At 50.1% G+C, this 20,539-nt stretch overlaps 7 protein-coding genes and 1 non-coding gene across 8 annotated transcripts; 5 read left to right on the forward strand and 3 right to left on the reverse strand.

Moving 5' to 3' along the window:
* Positions 1–460: 460 nt before the first annotated feature.
* J7337_012530 (uncharacterized protein) lies at positions 461–1,603 on the reverse strand (the record flags this gene model as incomplete). Its single annotated transcript, XM_044830047.1, has 2 exons — positions 461–1,152; positions 1,207–1,603. 2 exons carry the CDS (start codon positions 1,601–1,603, stop codon positions 461–463), a joined length of 1,089 nt encoding a protein of 362 aa, XP_044674963.1.
* A 789-nt stretch (positions 1,604–2,392) lies between these two features.
* J7337_012531 (uncharacterized protein) lies at positions 2,393–3,361 on the forward strand (the record flags this gene model as incomplete). The annotated part of the gene is made up of 1 exon (XM_044830048.1): positions 2,393–3,361. One exon carries the CDS (start codon positions 2,393–2,395, stop codon positions 3,359–3,361), a length of 969 nt encoding a protein of 322 aa, XP_044674964.1.
* A 1,692-nt stretch (positions 3,362–5,053) lies between these two features.
* On the forward strand, positions 5,054–5,125 carry J7337_012532. Its single transcript has one exon. It is a non-coding gene; the product is annotated as a tRNA-Arg (tRNA).
* Positions 5,126–5,319: 194 nt separating this feature from the next.
* J7337_012533 (uncharacterized protein) lies at positions 5,320–6,306 on the reverse strand (the record flags this gene model as incomplete). The annotated part of the gene is made up of 1 exon (XM_044830049.1): positions 5,320–6,306. One exon carries the CDS (start codon positions 6,304–6,306, stop codon positions 5,320–5,322), a length of 987 nt encoding a protein of 328 aa, XP_044674965.1.
* A 668-nt stretch (positions 6,307–6,974) lies between these two features.
* Positions 6,975–12,560, forward strand: J7337_012534 (uncharacterized protein; the record flags this gene model as incomplete). Its single annotated transcript, XM_044830050.1, has 6 exons — positions 6,975–7,114; positions 7,173–7,395; positions 7,453–7,518; positions 7,564–10,065; positions 10,140–11,068; positions 11,123–12,560. 6 exons carry the CDS (start codon positions 6,975–6,977, stop codon positions 12,558–12,560), a joined length of 5,298 nt encoding a protein of 1,765 aa, XP_044674966.1.
* Positions 12,561–13,784: 1,224 nt separating this feature from the next.
* Positions 13,785–14,697, forward strand: J7337_012535 (uncharacterized protein; the record flags this gene model as incomplete). The annotated part of the gene is made up of 2 exons (XM_044830051.1): positions 13,785–13,824; positions 13,874–14,697. The coding sequence occupies 2 exons, from the start codon at positions 13,785–13,787 to the stop codon at positions 14,695–14,697; spliced, it is 864 nt and encodes a 287-aa protein (XP_044674967.1).
* A 1,488-nt stretch (positions 14,698–16,185) lies between these two features.
* J7337_012536 (uncharacterized protein) lies at positions 16,186–17,977 on the forward strand (the record flags this gene model as incomplete). Its single annotated transcript, XM_044830052.1, has 2 exons — positions 16,186–16,395; positions 16,445–17,977. 2 exons carry the CDS (start codon positions 16,186–16,188, stop codon positions 17,975–17,977), a joined length of 1,743 nt encoding a protein of 580 aa, XP_044674968.1.
* Positions 17,978–18,260: 283 nt separating this feature from the next.
* J7337_012537 (uncharacterized protein) lies at positions 18,261–19,191 on the reverse strand (the record flags this gene model as incomplete). Its single annotated transcript, XM_044830053.1, has 3 exons — positions 18,261–18,463; positions 18,520–18,823; positions 18,877–19,191. 3 exons carry the CDS (start codon positions 19,189–19,191, stop codon positions 18,261–18,263), a joined length of 822 nt encoding a protein of 273 aa, XP_044674969.1.
* Positions 19,192–20,539: the final 1,348 nt, after the last annotated feature.

The following is a 20,539-nucleotide window of genomic DNA, read 5'->3' on the forward strand; positions in this document are numbered from 1 at the left end:
GATGCTCAACATGGGAAATATCATCATGCAGGAAGTAGCTTATGGGCTGATTGAAAGGGGGTGAGCCTGGTTCTCATGTTTGCAGGGTCCATTCATGGCAAGGAATGAGGCCAGAGAGGCTTCAGATTCATCTTCAATCTGGTTAAATTCGCGAATCCTTCTCCCCAGCCGTCTCGTGTCGATGCCAGGGGAAGAGCAAGATATGGTCGAGGAGGGTTACGTTGCTAAGATAGCTTGTGTAGCCGAGGCTAGTTCTTCTTCACCCTCCCGTTCACCCTCCAAGATTGTATCCTATTAAACTTCCTCTTTACATGTTTGAGGAAGATCAGGTCGCGCATTAGGTTTGAGTCTTCATACTTCGACAAAAAGTTCAATCTGTATAAGCTTTGAACTAGATGTGTTGTTTGTAGTTGAGGCTTGCGACTGAGAACATCTGTCTATCGTACCAATATAGAGCCAATCATTTCAGAGGATGTTTGAGCACCAACTTTCCAAAAGTGCTCATGTTCTTAACGTTGTACACCTCCTTGATGGCATCCTCTCCAGACCCTTCAAAGACCCGTACAGGCGTTGGCACATACCCACCGGGGGCACCATAATTCTCAACAGCCCAGTTCAAGCCCCTCCAATGTCGATCAGCAGCAGCCATGTCCTTGCGCCAGGTCATCTTTTGACCCCCAGGCAACTCGAACTCGACATCGAAATGGCGAGCCCCCATGATCCTTTTGTACTCTGGATCGCCGCCCAGCATCACTGAAGCAAGAACAGCTTTATCGTGTTGAGGAATCGCTTTCTTGAGTAGGGCTTGTGACTCGGGAGATCCACGCGCGTCAAGGGCCCATATTGTTCCGCTAGTTGACTTCAGGGCTAATTTGACCTTTTCGGTTACATCTCTATCGTTGTAGTCGAAAGCCTGGGTTGCACCCAGTGTCTTCAGGTATTCGTGTCGCATGGATGAGGCAATGGCTATGATGGAAGACACTCGTGCTGCCCGGGCAAACTGAATAGCGGCCATGCCAATACTTGTTGCACTGCCCCAGATGACCAAAGTTCCCTCTGGGGCAACGACGCCCTCATCAGGCGTACCCTTGGCAACGCTGGGTGGTAGAGGAAGGCCGATGTCGTTGAAGAGGCCAGTGGCCGCTGTCAGCCCTATGTAATGTTAGTTAAGGGGGCGCTCTCGATTTGGGGCAGTTACAGCATTACCAACGATGGAAAGACCAGCAGCCGCTTGGGGCGGTAAGTTCTCGGGAACCTTCCAAGCCAATGATGCAGGAATCGTCATAAATTCTTGGTGCGTTCCCCAACGCCATGGTGGGTTTTGGCCCCAAGAAACTACTCCAGCCACAATGTCGCCTGCTTCAAAGGACGTGGAGGCAAGGGTCTTTGACTCGAGGACCTCGCCACAGAATTCTGTTCCAGTGACGAAGTTCTTCAAGCCGAAGAAGTCGATGCTTTTGGTATCGGCAGGATTGACGCCCGAGTACAGAACCTTGATGAGAAGTTCTCCTTCGTGGGGCTCGGGAAAAGGAACGTGGCGAACGACAAGCTTGCCGTTCTCATCGGCATATAACGCTCTGCTGGTTGCTGGTGTAGAGCCCATGATGTCTGAGAGGATTTTATAGAAAGATTATGCTGTGCTACAAGCTGATCGATGATGGTATAAATGATTCAGAAAGAACTCATCAAGATCTTTTATCAGGTTTATCGCGTCGATTTATGTCTTGATCAAACTCCGCAACATGTCCGCATTTCGCAATATCAACTCCGCCGGCTATTGTCCAATGTCATGTTTCATTCGCAGCTTTTGATAGACATGCCACATTGGTTCTGCCACAGTACGTACCTTGGGGCTCTGTTACATTGAACCTGACACGCTGCAGCCATTGCCACGAATAAAGTTGTTGGCTATAAGGTTAAAATTTAGGCTTATGAGGCTGACTGTTTGGATCAAGGACTACGAGTCCGAAATTTCGTTCCCTACCTTGGTCGCTTTACAATAGTTGTTGTGAAAGAAGGACGGGCCCTTGATACGCTCCCGGGCTCCCTCCGTTGGGTAGTTCCAGGTTCCACAGATTTCCTCCGCCGGCGCTCCGCCGCTGGAACATGCCGCTAAAACCAGTAGATCTGTTCGCCTACGAGCACTGAAACTGACAGGTCCAGCAGTCGCTGGTAAAGACTTTGGCCGAGTTATAGCCGGCACAGTTAATTCTGATGCCTGAATCAATTGATCCTTTTGGCTCGACAAATTGGCCGTTGCTTGTTGACATTAAATCGTAGCCTAGCAGGCAACGACCAAAGAGCAGCCTCTTAATAATGGCTACGGCCTCAACGCAGCAAACATACGTAACACAGCCTCATAGAACACCCCAATCTCTTATACTCTTTCAATATGACGCGTAATCTTTATATCCCCCTCGAAATAGTCCTTCAGATCCTTGAAACGTCCATCCCGCTCGGTGAACCCAATCGGATTATTGACCTTGCAACCCCCGAAGTTCAGCAGCTCGTCACCTGGACAAGGGTATGTCGCGCGACCTACGAGCCCGCGACAAGGTTTCTACGGCAGCACTGTGTACATCTTGATTCGATACCTCGACTCCAGAAATTCTTGCGGTGCCTACACTACTCCAAGGGAGCGGTTGGCAACCAATCTCTCCCCAAGACCCTCCCACTTTCTGCAGTGTCGTCCATCTATCTTGGGCTCAGCCTGGAGGAGATCCAGTCGATACGAGCCAGCGCACTTATCCGGGATGTCTTGCTGGAACTCGGCAGCTCGGTCCGCCGATTGATCGTTGACCTGCCGTTTCGCAGAATCGCTATGCAACACAGCATCGATGCGCATATTGATCAAGTCTTCTCTCGAGGTCTACAAGCGTTGATCAACCTCGAAGAATTTGTCACCTTAGGTGGCCTGCCTTCATTAGAGTTCTGGAGGAGTGAGCTCAACGTCAGCCAAACTTGGCCCAAGCTACGAAAAGTCGCTGGATTCAGCATCAACCTGAGTGACGAAGGACTTTGGTATAATGTTGCACTACACCGAAACATTGAGCATCTGGTTATCACGAGACCTTATCTGCTTCGTGTTCAGACTTGGAACATCAAGCAGTCTATTGGCAGCGAACTTTGGAACCCCGAGTTTGGAGGTGACTCGACCTATGCTCGGCCCTTGAAGATTGTCGTTGTCAATCATGAGTTCAGCTCCCCTATTATTGATACGGAAAACGGGAATATTCACGATCCAGCTGGACTTCTTGACGTCTCGCCTGTTGAGATACCAATGCATGCGAAACGGGTCGATTATGTTTGCCGTGAGTGGCTGATCAAGACTGCGAAAGAAGATACAATTTGGGGGTATTGACGTGTAATGGCGTGCCTATGATATCATAACTAGAAATAAATTCATCAATATCGGGGGCTTGTGAGGCCACGATGTCGATTAGTTGTTAGATAAGTGGCGCGAGGTGCAGTAGCAGCGAATATAAAGGGCGTGAGACTGTTTGTCTTGGTTCAGAATTGGGCATGATATCCTTCCCAAAAGAGAGACTGGCAGCTTTTTCTTGACCACAGTGTTGATATATGTTGGCTAGGAAGTTGAGAGTAGGGAGATGGGCAACTGGTGATGAGCTGACTCTGTCTTTACCAACTATCGACGTTGAGCCGGACCGCTTGGTTTAGTGTACACTCTTTCACTACGGAAAGGGCACGGCATACATCCAGCCCGGGAAATTATCCTATGCAACTGACCTGCCGGTAGAACCGAGACGTCTAGTTCGATCGAAGGGCAAGACACATACAGGAGGCGGGTCACTTGTCTGCAATGGGTCGGGCAATGATTAGCAGCAGAGAGGCCTGGTATAGAGAGATAGGCTCTGCTAAGCTTAATAAGACCACATCAAGAGCTGCCTTTAACATCGCTGGTGCCGTCGACAACAATACATCAAGCCCCATTGGTGCTACGACCACTCCTTTATCACTTCAACGTTCAACATAATATGTACCTCTCGCCAATAAGCCGACACGTCCATTTCTCCCGCTGGCTATGTCGGCACCAGTAAGAAGCAGCCACCCTCGTGTCCCCTCAGGCGCCAGCCAGTTCGCTCTCCCCCGAACAAGGTTTTGTCTCGCCAGGCAGCATTCAAGAAAACCCCGCCAAGGCCACCATCGTTGGCCAACGCTTCGCCAGTAGCAAAATTACTCTATTCCCGTTCCCTTGCCTACCTTATGAAGAACGTGGAAACTGAAGCCACAGCCACATTTGCTTCTATCAATGCCGGCCCTAACGCCAGACTGGTTGTCCAGTGACCCGTACTTGCAGGAGGTGAAGCCTGAGTAAACCTGTGGAGGGGATTACTTCGAGGTTAATAACTACGCCAGCGCTGGTAAGGCTTGGAACGCCCGGGGAGGTGGTGATAATGGCGGCCTTTGAGGGTGCAGCTGGCAACAACTTGAAGTTTGAGGCCGACTCTGACTTTGACATCACGACAATGTTACTGCTCACCTTTCCAGTGGAGGGGAAACTGGTCGGGGTGCTTGGGGAGAAGCACACTGCAATACAAGTAGATCGACTATACTCCGTTGCTATGGCGGTAGTGGCACCCATGGATACGATGCATCACAGGGGAAGAGAGGACCAAGCGGAATAGCTCCGCGCCTCATTCATTCATCCACCTACCCTACAAAACAGTATTGATGGGCAGTCTCAGCACTAAACCCATATGAAACAGCTCACCATGTGTACTGAGCATAAAGGCTACAATTAAAATAGTAGTCTTCCTGCATTTTTAGTTTTTGCTATGTGATATGGCGGTTTCTGTCAGGCGCGTTCTATTTATTATTTGTTGACAAGCATCATGCACAAATTAGCCTCATGGGCCACCATCAGGAATTTCAACCGCGATCATGATCCGCACTCACCCTATTAAGCCTTGTGCATCGATTTTAAACAAAAATAAAGAATTCTCTGTAACAGATTACCCGAGGAATGCTTCGATGGAATCTGGATGCTGCAGCAATCTAGCCCCCCATTTGAGCGGCCAATGTCAAGGAAACAGGTCGCGTGGCCCAATGGCAAGGCGTCTGACTACGAATCAGAAGATTCTGGGTTCGATCCCCAGCGTGATCATCCATACATACCATGAGCTCTGTAGCATCTCATAACAAGTGGACTGCAAGCTTGATATGAGAGGTCACAGGCATTCAACCAACCCTTTTGTCTCAGCAGACAGTGCTCCTATTATTTTTGTCGACCGTTTGCCCTCCATGAGTTTGTGCAATGTTTGTTTATTATTAATTGCATTTATTGGACAATCCTTCCGTCTATTTCTTCCGCAAGAGTTTTACCTTCATCTTCTTCAGGCGCCGACTTTCGAATGCCTTAGTGACCCTCCAATTACTGACAATCATGATGAACACAAAGAAAAATATGAAGAGCGCCCCAATGAGCGGCACAATTAATGTAAACACCGTCAACCCATAACTCACATCCTGAAACGCCTGGTTCTCGACCAACCGGTCAACTCCCAACCCGACCTGCATCGCCGTGAGCGCGATCACGACATAACCGAGAATACCAGCAAGCACCGAAAAATTGTCGCGAATGAGATCGCCGTAGACTGTATGCGATGCGACTCGTGAGTAGCCGCGCAGCAAATATCCTTTGCGAAGAGCGTAGACTTTGTTCAACCTGCTCAGCCGCAGCTCTCCGTACCAGTAGCGCGGATTGACGCGATCGTAACGGTGGTTCTCGAGAACCTGAGCTGTCAGTGCTTTCCAGCCCTCCCATGTCACTTCCTCGGGCAACAACCCATGCTCCTTTGCGATGCGAAAGTCGCTTTTGTATGCGATGAGTGCAGCGTAGGAGAAGAGAAATCCTCGTGCGGAGGCATCAATATTGCCTTCCGTCACGTCGAGATGGGCTGTGTCGCTAATGTTGCTGACCCAGAAATCGGGATCAAGCAGATAAGCCGGTATAGGCTTGAGGAAAATGCGGTTTCTCCACCAGATCATGTGCAGCTCAGAGAGCTCGCTGATAACGATCTCTCGTGAGATGAGCCGTTGGTGATGAAGTGGCCGGGGCGGCATTGGGCGACCGCAAGCCCAGAGCCATTCTTGCACGTCATTGAGGCGCGAAACCGATAGTTCCCGCTCTAGGAAGTTGGGGTCCGATGTAGGAACGACGATGTCATCGTTGAAGCGGTTGCTGGCAGGGAGGAGGCTATTGAACTCATCCTTGGACTCCAAACCATCGCTAAGGAAGTCCTTTTGTAATATGCGGACCGTAAATGGCGGCGGTGGACTAGCCATAGTGAGATATTAGATTCGATGACACGGCGTAAGATTTAAGTTTCTCAAGGAGCATAAATAGAGAACGAATGCCCCGACGATGGCGAGTCTCTTGAGAAGCTCGCGTAAACAGAGAGAAAACAGTGGAAATTAAAGCTGACAATTACCAAGCAAGGGTCAGTCATAAGGCTGGTACTGTACATAGGCAGCCCCTGCTCTCGAGGCCGATAGCACCATCCATGATTGGGCTGTAAGCGGCGTTCCCCATCGTCTTGATCACACGGCCCGCTCTGTGCCCACTGATGTTCCACCTCGGGAAAAGGGGACTGGCCGCTGCGCCGTGCTGACGGTCCAATTTCTTTAATTAGGCACACCCTGCATCTCAGCCCAAAGGAGCAACCAGACCGGGCGGTGGCACCATGTACGATCGATCAGACACTAACGAGGTATCGCTTGTCCAAGTGCTTACTCTGGAGAATGAATGTTAAGCGCATAACGCCGAGCCAAAAGCTCAGCAGATGCTGACATACATAGTGACCCCCAGTAAGCCAAGATGTGGGGGCCAAGAATGAAACGGCAGCTGTGGTGACCACTACCTACTCCTCCGTAAGACGAAAACTAGGAGGTTGAACGTTGTCAGATCAACAACAACAACCCACGGCGAGTGCTTTTTGAGCGAATTGGACAATATGTCGCTTCGTCGAACAGCAACGCGACGCGGTGGCCCTCCTGGGGCTGCTCCTAAGCAGAAGAAAGGCTACGAGAATGTCGAGCAGGGAATCAAGCAGCTCTATCCAGAGCCAGACTCGACAAGAAAGACGGACATGGAGTAAGCATCGACCCCAAATATGACTACAGAAGCATTTAACTCACCAACACGATGATAGTATTGTCTTTGTGCCTGGTCTGGGAGCTCATCCTTTGCTGAGCTTCAAATCGACTACGAGCGATTTTAATTGGGCCAGTGAGGAAGGCATAGCTCGCGACTTTCCAAACGCTAGAATTCTTCTGTATCACAGTGAATCCTCATGGACTGGTTCCATCAAGGTGAAGCAGTTCCTCGGCAACTTGGCCCAGACTTTACTAGAAGGGTTGAAGATGAGTAGAGAGGTATGTTTCTGCGTCTTTCAACTCAACTCAAAGAGTTTGGCCTGACAAGCATTCTAGAACATGACCATTCCTCGTCCAATCACATTCATTGGTCACAGTATGGGAGGACTCGTTATTGCCAAGGTACGATTCATCGTTTTGACGTTGTCTTGGTTCTGATCATGCCAGGCTATCTGTATCGCTGCAACTAGACAAGACCTCTTTCCAAACATGTTCGAAGACATAGCCGGTTGCGCATTCTTTGGAACACCATTCAAAGGCGCTGAAGCAGCTTCCTTAGCGTGCATGCTTTCCTCTGTGGGAGAGAAGCTCGGTCATGCAACAGCTTCCAAACTCCTCGAGTTGATGAGGCCAGACGACGAAAGTCTGGCTGAGCTTCGGAAGGAATTCGTGAGACTAGTAATCAAGACAACGCCCAAGATCGAGCTTTGTGGTTTTTACGAAGAACATCCTACTACGATCAAGGATCTCTCTGGTATGCCTCAGTTCTTATCGGCGCTGAGTATTCCGATGCCCAAGAAGTATGCCGAGTTTGTCACCAGAGACTCCTCCATCTTGGATGGTGTGATGGAGACGATGGGTTTGGCTGCGAATCATCGAGACTTGGTCAAGTTTGATAGCTCCAAGGATGAACGTTACACACTAGTCCGAGGGCCTTTGAAACGACTTATCAACGGTTCACATCTGCGAGTCAAGAATCGACACAATGCAACAAGACGCACCGATCCAGCAACTATAAACCTTGCTCTACGAACCCTAGAAGGTGCACCAGTCCAAAGCAAGAGGGAAAGTATCGCTCAGAACACAACCACTTCCCCATGGTTCTCGAAAGAGCCAGAATTTCTGGGCTGGCTAGCTAAGCCTCATGAGGGCGAAGACAGTTCGCTTGTCAAGAAAGAGGATTGTCTCTGGGTTCGTGGCCGTGATGGTCGCGGTAAGACCAGCGCTGCGTTATCAGCCATTGAAAAGATTGAGGAGTTGACCAAAGATGAGGAAGTTTACGAAGAGGAGATCACCGACGAGCCTTACACCGGCTCGTCACGAAACTATCTTTCATACTTCTTCTGCGACAAGACGCCCGACTATGGATCAGCTGAGAGTTTATTGAAAGCTCTCATCCGCCAACTTTTGGAACGACAGGGGCTTCTAGCGACGCATGCCAAGTTTCTTCTCAAGAAGAAAGGTCGAGAAACGCAGCCTCTTTTGACTGTGGAGAACTTATGGCAGGTCCTTCAAGATATCCTCGCTGACGATGTCTTTATCGGGGCGAGGGTATACTTTGTGATCAACAACATCGAATCCCTCTCTCAAGATGCCGTGTCTACAAACACACTCTTGACCCTGCTCAGCTCGGAGGTTGAGCATGATGGTACTGGAAGACGCCCACTGGTTCGGTGGATGATCACCAGTGGCCAATCTTGGGAGATTGACCGAGCTTTGAAGAGGGATACCGTCCGACTAGTTGATCTTGAGGACGCGAAATACGGTGACCAAGTTCAGCTCGAACTTCGAAGGCATGCACAAAACAAGGTGCTAGAGCTGATTGAGCATAAGAAGTATAGCAGAGCTCTTGCATACTTTGCCAGCAGTGTTATTGGCAAGCGCGCTCAAAACACGCAGTGGATTGACATCACCTGCGATCATCTCGAGGAGCTTCCTCAGCATCAGAACGACCTTCAAGTCCGTCGTCTTCTCGAAGTTATCCCGCAAGAGTTGGATGCTCTTCTCAGTTCTGCGTGGCAACAAGTGTTTGACAATAACCGGGGTAAGGCCGGGGAGATCAAGGAAATGCTTCGTGTCTTGGTTCTTACTTATCAAGATCCTACTGAGGCCGAGCTTGGACTTCTTGCCGGTCTCGATTCTTCACCAGAGGAAGTTTCAGAGCTTCATGATCTGATACAGAAGTGTAGACCCCTAATCGTACTGAAGGAAAATGGTCTCCAAGAGAAGACGGTGTGCTTCACCGAACCAGTGGTCAAGAGCCATCTTCTTGAACATGCACACGCGCTGCTTGGTCTTACCAGCGAGGATATTAAGCTGCAACATGGTATTCTGGGTTTCCGAGCGTTCAGCCATATCCTAGAGATCTTTGACTTTCCGCTTTCCGATATTCCCCAGCAAATAGACGGAGCGGTGGGTGAGGTTGCTGGTGCTATAGAAGGCAGTCCAGATGACGCAGAGAGTGATGCCTCGGGAGAAGCAGTAAATGATCAAGGAATCGCCGAGAAAGAGGATGAAGAGAAATCCGAAAATGAATCCAATCATGACGACGAATCTCAAAGCGACAGCGCCTCTGTCGCTTCGGAGGAGTCAAGTGATGGGGAAGATGAAGAAGATGAGGTGGATGAAGACCCTGAAGCTCCATATCTCAAGGACATAGCCCTTGCCTATGCTGTTACGCATTGGCTACCTCACGCCAGCCAAGCGACTGCTGATCTCGCAGAAGCACTGAGCCTAGAGGAAAAGTTCTGGCAGGCGGACTCAGTTATTCGACGCCGTTGGTTAACTGAACACAACCGACTTACCGGCTCTTTTGCCTACTATGCTCGGGAGAAGCTGACTGGACTTCATGTTGCTGCTACGATTGGATTTAGAGACCTAGTCGCGGCTTTGATGGATCACGGTTTCGACGAGGACAAGGCCGCGATGGATTCAGACTACAATACGCCGGTAAGTGACGACATTCCTTGGAGAGGAGAAGATGGGACTCTGAACCGCAACGTGTATGAGCTGACATAATGTAGTTACACTACGCAGCCGCTTTTGGGCATGATGACATTGCTGAGGAGCTTCTTGACCGAGGTGCCAACATCGATGAAGGCATCAAGGGCAACCTCATAACTCCTTTGCACAGAGCTGCAGCCGAAGGAAACGTCAAGGTTATGATTAAGCTTCTGCAACGGGGAGCAAACCCGAATGCTAGCTGTGGTGCTTACGGAGGTGTGATCTGTGCCGCTATCCAGTCTGGAAACACTGAAGCCGTGAAGCTTCTGGTGACCCATAATGTCTCGCTCGTCACTCAGGATGATGAAGACGAAGACGAAGACGACAAGGCTGAGGATGAGAACGGTGAGGGAGAGGCTAACGGCGAGGAAGCTAAGAATAACGATGGAGACGAGGAGAGTGATAAGGACGAGGGTTCAGAGTCAGGCTCAGATTCCGACTCGGACTCTGATGAAGAAGATGAGGAGGAGGTTATCACATCACCTTTGGCTCTAGCAGCTATGAGAGCCGACCTTGCAGTGTTCGAGTTTCTCATCAAGGAATATTCCGACAAACTACCCGCTGAAGAATTCGGCATTGCCCTCGTCAAAGCAGCAGAATATGGTCGATTTGAAGCTTTCTCGCGGCTGTTTCATGACTTTGAGCACAACCAGCAGTTCAAACAGGACGCCCTTGATGGAGCATCCTTCGGAGACCATTGGGCTATCGTCTCGTTGATCCTGGATCACTGTCCCGGCTTGAACTGTGACAAAACCTTCCTACAAACTGCGCAGGGAGAAGATGGTGATGATGAGATTCGTATCTTGGGAGCTATGTGGGAGTATTCACAGGGCAATATCTCACCTGAGGCGCTGGATGAGTCCTTGTATGAAGCCACGGACTTTGAGAATCAGAGGACGGTGGAGTTGCTGTTGAGATATGGAGCTAACGCGAATGCAACTGGCGAACTGTGAGTTGTAGTTGGGATAACTGAGGAGTACAACGAGCTAACCGTGACTTGTAGATATGGGAATGCCTTGACAGCAGCTGCTTTTGATGGCACCATCGAGATAATCAAGCTTCTTCTCGATGCTGGTGCCGACATCAATTCTGCTGACGGATGGGCTCTCCAAACTGCTGCGGATCAAGGCCATGTCGACGTTGTCAACCTTCTCTTGGATCGCGGTGCTAACGTCAACGCAACCACGGCTAACCCTAACATGCCCAAGTGTACCGCTTTGCAAGCGGCTGTTGAGTCTGGCAGAGGAGATATAGTCGATATTCTCCTCGAGCATGGCGCTGATCCTAACCTTGGAGGAGGCGAGTTCTCTCATCCCATCATCGCTGCCGCAAGCAAGGGTGAAGAAGCTATCTTCAAGAAACTCCTGGAAGCCAAGGCTGATGTGACGGTTATTGGAGGAGAGTATAACTCAACTCCCCTGACATACACGGCGATATATCTACCTCGTGACCCGATTCGCTTGTTGTTGGACGCAGGTGCTGACATCAACCATGCGGATAACGAAGGAGACACGGCACTTATCCTTACAGCGTGGAGCGGTGATCATGAGTCGGTTCAGTTCCTGCTTGACCATGGCGCCGATGTTTTGGTCAGGAATAAGGCAGGTCTAAATGCACTGCAGAAAGCCCTTGAGGCGGGCAGAGAAGAATGTGTTAAGATCCTGACGAACCACATCTCAGAACTAATGGAGGCAATCAGACTTGCGATGGTTTCTGGTGATGCTTCCATCACTGCAGTGATTCGAAGCGTGCAGAACCAGAAGCAGGAGCTCAACTACGATGACCTAAAGCCAGTGCACGAGGAGAGTAGGAGAAGTTCAATCTACGAACCAATATCGCCTGAGGTTCAAACTCAGAGTGCTGGTCCATCTGTCAGTTTTGCTTCTGAGAAGATCGTAGTGGAGGATACCCCCAGTCACCATATCGCCTCACCCATAACAAGACCGTCTATCACGCCATCTGGCCCTTCATCCAACTCTTTCGCAGACTTATACAGCCCTGCTCAAGACATCCTGGACTTCAATCCAAACCCACTGTACAAGCGTCAATCCGAGCTGATCACACCGACGAACGAACAGTCAAAGGGACCTATAAGAAGGAAGCCAATCACAGGTGCTAAGCCTCCTGTGTACAGACCATACCAACCCGGCGGGGCCGGAGAAAATGTGCGACACTCGACTCCTCCTGGATCGTTGGCAAACGCGTTCCAGGCGTATCAGCCGATGCAGCAACAGACTCCTCCATTAGAAAATGCTCCTTCGTTTTCACCTCCGGAGACTTATGCGCTGCCGAGCCAGACTACGCCGGATCCTGGGTTTGTGCCTTATGCGCCGCCAGGGCCTGTGAACTACGGACAGCAGAGTCAAGAGCCAGTGAGAAAGTCGTCGCGGTCGTCGTTTATGGGGATGAAGGTTCCATGGGCAGATGGCCGGTTTAGCTAGGACATAAATAACGAGGGATTGACTCCGAGGATAGATGTATAATTAATCGCCAGAAATTTGTAGCAAACCTTTCCTGCTATTGCGTTGTGATCACGTCGATTGCCCATATTGGGTGTAAGAGTTTGTTGCGATGCGACACTAACACCATCGCGTGTCTTTTACACTGAAGTCTGTTAGTCGAATATCTTTCGCTGTCTTTCGTCTGGAGTCGAACAAGGCTCGTGCGATGAGCTCTTTTGGCATTCCTAATATCCCCGATAATTTAAAAATGTGGAAGACAAGAATTATCCTATCAAGAAAGGTGGTTCCGCATTTGTAGGAGAGAACTTTGTCCGTGGAATCGAAGTTGAATGCTTCGGGAGCACAGTGAGCGAAGACGCCAAGATTGGCGAGTGAAACGTCGGACTTTGGAATGTCCGAGGTGCGCAATCTGCAATGGCTCGAAGGATTGAGGTCGATTTATCGCGTGAGTCACAATTAATACGAAAAGAGATTATAGGAATGAAATCTTGATGATTCAAAGTGACTCACCTGCCGGAATAGCCATAATGATGCTGCAGATGTGAGCCGGTAGCCGTGTTATCCATCTCTTATCGTGGATCTTATCATCCGCTCAGCGACAAAGACGGTGACAGTGACGGAGACTGCCATCGAATATCGAATAGCGAGAATTACCGATGGATCTGTGTCGAAAAATGGATGTACGAGAGAGAAATCTCGATTTTTCAACCAGTTTATTTCCGGTCATTTCATCAAATAGAACCACCTCAATGAGTCGATTCCACGATAAGCCCAGATTTGTCGTGATTGAAGCTTTTGTCATCTTGTTCGATTTGTAACGTTGATCTGAAAATGGTTAGCGGCCGTTAGCTTAGAAATTGATCTGACTGTTGCAGATGCTGTCAAACCCATCCTCCACCAAAATCTGCTTATGCGGACGGCATCGTTGTCCGAGAGGATTACAAAGGCCTTGCTGACAGGCGCAGCAAGAGACCGAACACCGAGCACGCAATGAAAGATACAGAATGAGCATGTCGCAGATAGATATACAAAAAGATAAGTGTCTAGTGGTCATGTTAAATAGAAGAGGTCTTGCCCTCAGTTTGAGTACAATAAGCAAGCATCAATCACTTCCAAACAGTCAATACCATCTCTTGAATTGTCCAAAACGTCAAAATTTCAGCTGTCCAAACACAAAATACTACAAACAGTACTTCAGTAAAGATGCGACACTCAAAGAAGATGCAGGTTGTCGATGGCGATGGTGAGCCTCTCAATCAAAGGCCCTGGGTCCAGACTGTTAACAAATGCAGATCATTACACGCCCAGCAAAAAGTCGCAAACCTCAAGAAAAGGCAACGGATCTGGCAAGCAACTCCAGCAATTATATAGACTATATGAAGATGCTACAGACATTTACAACCAATCCGCCCTGGCCAAGACAATTGAAGACATGCTGCGAACAAAAAACCGACCGCGCATCACCAAGATTGTTTCGCTGGGTCTGGGCAGCTTGTTAGACGCTAGGGACCAACAGCGACGCATCAAACAATTGGTTGTGCTGATGGCCATCGCATCTCATCTAACGTTATCAACGAGCAATAAGAGCAAATTGAGACTTTACGCCCAAGACCCAACATTCACAGCTGCCGACGAGACCTTTCTCCAGAGCCTCGACATCTCTGTACTGAAAACACCATCAATTGCGAACCTGGGTGAGGCTGGACGCATGATTGACGAGGAGACACTTGTCTACAGCCCATTCCTCACGCTTGAGACATACAAACTCCTGTTATCTTCATCGCAATCCTCAGACGGAACAGTCAGAGCACCAATATTGGTCAGCGACGACTTCAACGCGCTGAGATTGAAATGGGACAAGCGCACATCGGAGCGAAAGGACGTGGAGGGGTTGATTCAGGGGGCACGCGAATATCGTCGGCGGGCGGTTAGTGGGGAGGGGTTCTGGACGCAGGCGGATCGGCCATTTCCCATGGCCCTGTACTGGCGGAACTCAGAACAACAATCCCAGCCCCGGGATGTGGGCACCGCCCGAAACACGATAAGATCAGAATCTGGTCAATCTTCCTCTCCCTTCTCGCGATTTGAGCATCGCGCGATCCCGATACATGCTTAAATCATGTCTAACGGGGGGAGACGTTCAAGGGAGTCATGATTGGTGAGGTCTCAGTTATCAGACACTTTGCTCGTCTCCCTCGCGCCTGGAGGAATTTCTGATACTGTACCAAGAATGCAAGGAGTTCAGATCGGAGCGAATAACCTGGATGCATTTCAGCCTTAAAATGTGGTCTCATTAGCGATTGTCATAGCGTTAGAGTAGCGATGAATTTTTTTTAGTCTCTGGTTAGACTCAATTTGACATTTTCTGCTGCTTGATAAGGATCATCATGAGGACTCTGACGTTTTCCTGTTCCTGCATGTGCTGCGAAGGCCGGTTGGGCACTAATGCCAATAGCTTGGGGAAGATGGCGCACCTGAAGACAGGGGCCGGTGACAGAAGAAAAAAAACGTCAGGCGCCTCGACTGAGTTGAACGCTCGATGTTGAAGAAGCGAGATGGATTCCTTCTCAAGTTGATCATCATGGAGCTGGGCAAGAAATGGCAGAGACGTGCAACTGACCAGGTCAATAGACAGATCTGTCGAGGAAATCCGTCGATTTACTGGGAAGAGAACCCCCTAAATTGCGTTGATAGAAAGTTATGAAGGTGCCGAAGCAAACGCGAAGCATCATGTTTAGGACGTTTACGTTTGCTGGCTAGAATTGACCGGGGCAAGGGAAGAATGTTCACCTCAATAATCACATCGCGAACTGATTAGACTCCAGGTCGGGGCGGGCGACTTTATAGCAATCTCTCATGCTCCATCTTTCTAGCAACCATCCATCTTGTGCTCAGACTTGTTCTTCAAGACTGGAGATTTGTTTCACGAGATCAACAATCGCCTGCTTGGCAGACCCTGCGTCGCTCCCATCATGATCCTTTGGCGACAGTGATGGATGTTTTGGCACTGCATGTAAAATTAAGCTTGTCTGTTAGGACCACCGCCCGCTGTGTACCGCTCGTCACGCTAAAACGGCGCTGAGCCCAACCCCTGATTTTAGTCTCTGGGGCTGAGACATCGCCCGACAGTAATTACTTCTAGGCGGGTTTAGGTCGGCGATAGCGCCATGCACAGGTGGAGTCGGTTTTCCTTCTGGTATTCTTGTTTCTCCCTCGCTTGAATCGATAATTCAGCAGACCAAGATCTTGGCAAGCCACTTTGACCCTTTTTCCCCTATGAAATGGGCAGAGGTATCTGTTTGTGGCGATATTCCAGTGATTTTAATCAGTCCAATAATGTGCAATTGGTGAGGGAATGGACTGCGTGCAAGGGAGGGTCTGGAAATTCCAGTGGCTTTTTTTTCTCCTTTTCTGCGCATCTGGCACCGTTGAACTCCCTGGTATATTATAGGCATGTCACAGCGGAACCCCTCAGCATTGCCCCTCGACGTCTTTCGTTCGATCATTCATTCATTCATTCATTTAAACACTCTTTTGACAGTGCAGGTTAACTTTTGGTCAGTTTTGCTACTGATCTGAATCAATCTGCTTCCTCTCTCTCATCATGACGGGTACTCAAGATGGTCCTGGCTGGTTCCGCCAAATGTTCAGTAGCGGATACCAAGAATTGCCGACGACGAATGTCGTCAAGGATAAGGCTGAGGCCACTCAGATAATGCCGAGGAGGTTCTTGCGATTATCGACGAGAGGATTCTTGCTCGTGCTGGCGGCTATTCTCCTCATCCCCACGTTTCTGGCTCTTGCAGCTCTAGAGGTAAGCGACGTCGCAATCACTGGCATCTTCAGTTGACTGACCATTGCAGGGCCGACAATACCTCTCCGATGGAACGGCCGACGTATTCGAGATGGGCGGCGGAACTCAAGATGCAAGCTCGCCTGTCGCTTCACCCGCTTCGCCTGCCGCCCCCGTCTCGCCCGCTGGCATACCCGTCATGGTCAACCCTCCCAAGGCGGGCGGCAACATCTTCAACCGCCGTCTCGTCATTCTCCTCCCAGCCAACGCCCCCGGTGTCAACGTCTGCAAGGCCATTGTTACAGCGGTTGCCCTTGGATATCCCGCCCCCGTCATCCTGAACTGGGGCAAGAGTGGCTCGCATCTCGCCAAGATCGCTGGTGTCCTCGATTATCTTGACTGGAGCTCTCGTCAAGGCAGCTCAAGCAAGGACCATTTGAACGAGGATGATCTTATCATGGTCGCCGACAGCGCCGACTCTTGGTTCCAGCTCCCCCCAAGTGTACTCCTCTGGCGCTACCATGCTCTCAACGAAGAGGCTAACGCCCGTCTTCGGGCTCAATGGCCACACAAGTCCGAGATGCCCATGAAGCAGACCATCATGGTCTCCGCCCAGAAGAGGTGCTGGCCTCGTGCCAAGTCTGGTTCCAACCTGCACTGTGATGCTCTCCCAGAGTCCCCCCTTCGTGAGGATCTCTACGGACCCGAGACAGACCAAGATCCCAACTTGCGCATGGTTGATGTCCGACCCAAGTACATCAACAGTGGTGCCTTCATTGGACCTGTCGGTGACATGCGAAAGTACTTCCGTCGCGCCCAGGAGCGTTACGAGCTTGGAAAGGCTGAGCAGGGCGATCACTTCTACAGTGACCAAGGTTTCTTTGGTGAGATCTGGGGAGAGCAAGAGATGTGGCGCACATGGCGACGCGAGCTCGGCGATGCCATTGATCCCTCTCACAATGTTTCCACCATGGTCCGCGATCAATTCGAGTTCCACGTCGGCCTCGACTACAACCAGACCATCTCCATCCCCACCGTCTTCGAAGAAGATGACGGCGATATCCTGACACTCAACAACCAGACATTTATCGCTGAGCGATCTCGAGAGCTCGAGATTGAGCCCGTTCGTCTGACTGGTGTTCCCGAGGAGATTGCCAATGCGACAAATCCTCTTGCGCGCATTCTCTCGGAAGAGGACCGACGCACATTGAACTGGGGCGACATGACTTTGTACGCCGACTTCTTCACCACCGCCATCCCCATCAACATCCATCACAACGCCCACATTAACAACCTCAAGACCCGAAGAGTCTTGTGGTGGGACCGCATGTGGTTCTTCCCCTACCTCCGCCAGCTTGTCAACGCGCAGCTCACTCAGCGCCGACAGCAGCCTCTGGGCAGGGTCGAGATCCCCGAAGGTCGGGCTATCTACTGGGGTCTTGAGGCATACCGAACCATCAGGCGGTTCATGCCTGCCCAGCGTGGTATGGTCAACACCGACTTTGACACCGTTTGCACGTCAAGTTGGGCCAAGAAGGAGAAGCAGAATTGGTGGGATGTCGTATTCCAAGATGAACAGGGACCATTGGTACTCAAAGCGTGATTTTAGGTCTTTACATGGGTCATTTGGTGTATATTAAATGTTTAGAAAGGGTTAATCATGGCAATTCTTGGGTTTGAGCGATACTTAAGTGTCTTATTTACCATGCAGTGATGAATAGGTCATCATGCTTCATTAACAACTTCACCGTGCCATCGAATTCTTACTTTGTATAAACCTCCATGATACCGCCCTTGATGTAGATGACAAGTGGCAGATTGCTGCTCAAAACACAAACCCAAGCCACCACTTTTGCTCAAACATACTGATGTTCTGTCGTCGCCTCCTAGACGTCGACTGGACTGTCCTGCCCTGGGTTTGCCTCCTCGTAGTGCATCATCTTGACAAGCCTGAAGTAGCCAGCAGCAAGAGCACCACCAAGGAGAGGTCCAACCCAGTAGAGCCAGTGATAACCGGGGAAGTCTCTGCCACCGACAGCGCAGCCAAATGATCGTACAGGGTTTAATGATCCGCCTGTCACAAAGACGCCTGGAATTTTACCATCAACAACGTGCCAAGTAGTAATAACAAGGGAGGCTTCCTACCTGGAATGAGGGCCACGAAAACAGATAGACCAATGCCAATTGGCGCGAGGAATGTATCGCGGGACTTCTCCGCCGCAAGCATCAAGACGACGAAGACCAACTGGGCTGTAAAGAACATCTCAAGAAAGACGCCTTGTGCTATCGAAGTATTGGGACCGAGCGTTGTGTTTGCCTGCGAGGCACTTCCGGGGAACATGGCTTCGACGAGACCACCCGCGCACATCGAGGCGATGAGCTGGGCTGGAAATAGGTACAGCGCTCGCATCCATGGCAATTGGCCAGCAAGACAGAGACCGAAGGTGACCTAGGGACAGAGCCGTCAGCACATCGAGCTTGTCAACGAGTTAAATAGCTTACCGCAGGGTTGAACAATCCACCGCTGATTCGGTAGAAGGCCCAAACATTAACCAAGAGGGAGAAGCCGTATGCCATCGCGATCCAGATAATAGTGTTGTTGGCCAATGTGCCATTAGGCCCAGTGGCAGGCTCTTGAAGAACAGCAATAATGTTGCCAGCATAGCCAAAGTACAAGAATAAGAAAGTACCAACAAATTCACCAGATGCCGCTACCATGTGAGTGCCGAATTCGCTGAGATGAGTCTTCTGCTGCTTATAGTGGTGGTGGTGGCCATTGAAGCCATTCGCAGCTTGAACTTCAGCAGCGTTTGCCATATTCGCAACGTCGTGGATTTTCGCGCGCGATGACTGGTTAGTTTTCTTCGAGGCCTGGACCCTGAAAGGAAAGATTAAGTAGAAAGAAGAAACCTGGTGTGAGCGAAAAACAGGGAAACGCAGAAAGCATTTACGGGGATGGTAGAGGTATTGGTGTAAACCCGGGGAATGCCCAACGGCTGACGTAGTAACTACGGTCTACTCCCTTCTCATCACTTTCTAATTCTTTCATATTGGCGTGGCTGCAGGTATGACGCGCACAAAGCTGGCCTCTGTGAGACTGCTGCGCTACGAAAGTGTCAAAATGACAACGTCAGGATTGCAACGGCACTGAGCAATTCCACAGCTGACATCAAGCCCGTCTGCTTGGCGCCAGTCGAGTCTCAGACTATTGAATTGGCAATGTCAACGGGGCTGATTATTACCACTTCTTTATTGGACAGAAGCTGGACTAGCCGGGCTTTACGTCCGGGAATGAAGATCACAAAGCCTAATGTAGAAAAGTGTGCAGCCAGTCTGGCGTCGTACTAGACCGTTTGGATCAGGCCATCGGACGATCACTGTTCAATCTGTGTTTTTGCAAATATCACATCATATGCAGCGAGCCGCGTTTGTCGACCAGAGAATTGTTTACAAAGCCGAGCTTTGGTGCAACCTTTGATCGACCGTTTCTTGGCGTACATATCTTATCACGGCAATTGGGCTGTGTCCCCATTGTTGGTGTCGACAAGCTAACAAGTCCGTGCTGAGCTAGGCGATCTTGAGCTACTATGACTCCAGCTACATCACGATTTCGCGCTTGGGGATCATCAATATACTAACGTATACTAGCAGTGAGCTGAGGGTCTCTGTATCTGCATATCTGTTGATCAAGACGAAACTAGAACTGCCGCCAAGGAAACAAAGCGCTACCAGGCCTCAAGACGCCTCATCTCATGGCGATGCTGTGTTCTCAACGGGGTGGCAGACGATGACCGAATGTTCCTTGGAGAACCAAAACTCGATATTCCCTTCCATCTTCGAGCACTTCCAGTCATCGCCGCTGTGTGCATGGTCCGACTCACTTCCGATCTCGACGTGAACGCCCCGCACTATCGCCGGTGTAGGTTGAACGTGACAGTAGCACAACCGCCGTGGCCTCAGATACGTTTTCGCATGATAATGCCCGAATCTACAGTCTCCCAAGGCTCTCTGGGCACCGTTGCTATAATCAAATATCATACCCTTGCACTCAAAGTTCTCGTCTTCGAGAACCTGAATGCCAGTCACGTCTTTTAATGGCGCCACGGAAAGATACATATGCTCGAACATTAGATGAAGCAGAGGGTCCATATTCGGCCAGCGGCTG

This window comes from Fusarium musae, chromosome 10 (genome assembly GCF_019915245.1).
Source record: "Fusarium musae strain F31 chromosome 10, whole genome shotgun sequence".
Classification (NCBI taxonomy): domain Eukaryota; kingdom Fungi; phylum Ascomycota; class Sordariomycetes; order Hypocreales; family Nectriaceae; genus Fusarium; species Fusarium musae.